The 1,633-nt window shown below is 51.2% G+C and overlaps 1 protein-coding gene across 1 annotated transcript in view; it reads right to left on the bottom strand.

The window, feature by feature from the left end:
- LOC113981053 (eukaryotic translation initiation factor 3 subunit C-like protein) overlaps window positions 1-1,633 on the bottom strand; it is a gene marked incomplete at its 5' end in the record, with an annotated part of 13,017 nt that overhangs the window by 8,180 nt on the left and 3,204 nt on the right. The window contains 2 exons of the mRNA XM_027708290.1: window positions 1-134; window positions 705-812. The exon at window positions 1-134 is cut by the window's left edge and continues 121 nt beyond it. Of these exons, the coding sequence (XP_027564091.1) occupies window positions 1-134; window positions 705-812 (242 nt within the window). The remainder of the gene's footprint in view (window positions 135-704; window positions 813-1,633) is intronic.

Here is a 1,633-nt window from a genome sequence, read left to right on the forward strand (position 1 = left end):
TTCCCGCACTTTTTGAGGAATTTGGAGGCCAGGGAGGTGAATTTTCCGTCGTCCTCGTCCGACTCCGAGTCCGACTCCGAGGAGTCGTCGCCCCAATCCTCGTCCGACTCCGACTCCGAGGCCGAGTCCTCCTCCTAAAACCCAAAAAAAACAACTCAGGGACCCTCAAAAACCCCTCAGGGATCCCCAAAACGCCCCAAAAATCCCTTAGAAATGCCCCAAAACCCCCAAGGATCCCCCAAAACCCCCTAAAAAAAAAAACCCAAAAAATTAAAAAAAAAAAACCCAGAGCCCCCCAAAAAACCCATAATTTTTTAGGGCCCCCCAAAACTCCCCCAAAAACCCCTCAAAGACCCCAAAACTTCCCCAAAACCCCCCAAATTCCCCAAAAACCCTCCCCAAAAAAACCCAAATCCCCCTCAAAATGCCCCAAAACCCCCCAAGGACCCCCCAAAAAACCCTCCAGAGCCCCCAAAAGACCCCAAAAAATTTTTAGGGACCCCCCTAGACCCCCCCCCCAGGGATCCCCAAAAACCCCTTGAGGACCCCAAAACTCCCCAAAACTCCCCAAAAACCCCCAAACCCCCCCCAGACCCACCCAACCCCCCCCAAAAAAACCTCAAGGACTCCCCAAAAAACCCCCCAGAGCTCCTAAAAGACCCCAAAATTTTTATGGGACCCCCAAAATCCCCTAAATTCCCCACCTTGAACCTGCCCCGGGGTTCGTCGCGGTCGCGGCGCTTCAGGAACGTTCCGGGCTCGTCCTCGGCCCCCGACGAGGAGGCAGAACCTGAAAAGGGACAAAAACACCCCAAAATGAGCCCAAAACCACCTCAAAACCCCCCAAAATAAGCCCCAAAGCCCCGAAATGACCCAGAAACTCCCGAAATGGCCCCAAAACCTCCCAAAATGACCCCAAAACCACCTCGAAACCCCCCAAAATGACCCCAAAAGCCCCAAAAGTGACCCTAAACCCCAAGTGACCCCAAAACGCCCCCAAATGACTCCAAAACCACCTAAAAACCCCCCAAATGACCTCAAAACTCCCTAAAATGATCCCCAAACTCCCCAAATGACCCCCAAAATCACCTCAAAGCCCCCCAAATTGAGCCTAAAAACCCCAAATATGATGACAAAAATGATCCTAAAACCCCCCAAAATGACCCCAGAAACCCCGAAATGACTCCAAACTCCCCCCAAAACCCCCCAAACTGATCCCAAAACCTCAAAAATAACACCAAAACCCCCCAAAAGGACCCAAAAACCTGTAAAGCGACCCCAAAACCTCCCCAAAACCCAGAAATGACACCAAAAACCCCTAATATGACCCCCAAACCCAAAAAGTGACCTTAAAACCCCCAAAATGACCCCGAAAATCCCCAAAGTGAAGCCAAAACTGATCCCCAAACCTCCCCAAGTAACCTAAAAATCCCAATGTGACCCGAAAATTCCAAAAGTGCTCCTAAAACCCCAAAAGCGACCCCAAAACCACCCTAAAACCCCCAAACTGACCTCAAAACCCCCCAAGTGACCCAAAAATGACCCCAAAACCCCCCAAATCCCAAAAATCGCCCAACCCCACCCAAATGACCCACAAATCCCAAAACTGACCCCAAAGCCCCCTAAGTGACCC

Source organism: Neopelma chrysocephalum, unplaced genomic scaffold (assembly GCF_003984885.1).
Source record: "Neopelma chrysocephalum unplaced genomic scaffold, ASM398488v2 Primary Assembly neopelma1_95936, whole genome shotgun sequence".
Lineage (NCBI taxonomy): Eukaryota > Metazoa > Chordata > Aves > Passeriformes > Pipridae > Neopelma > Neopelma chrysocephalum.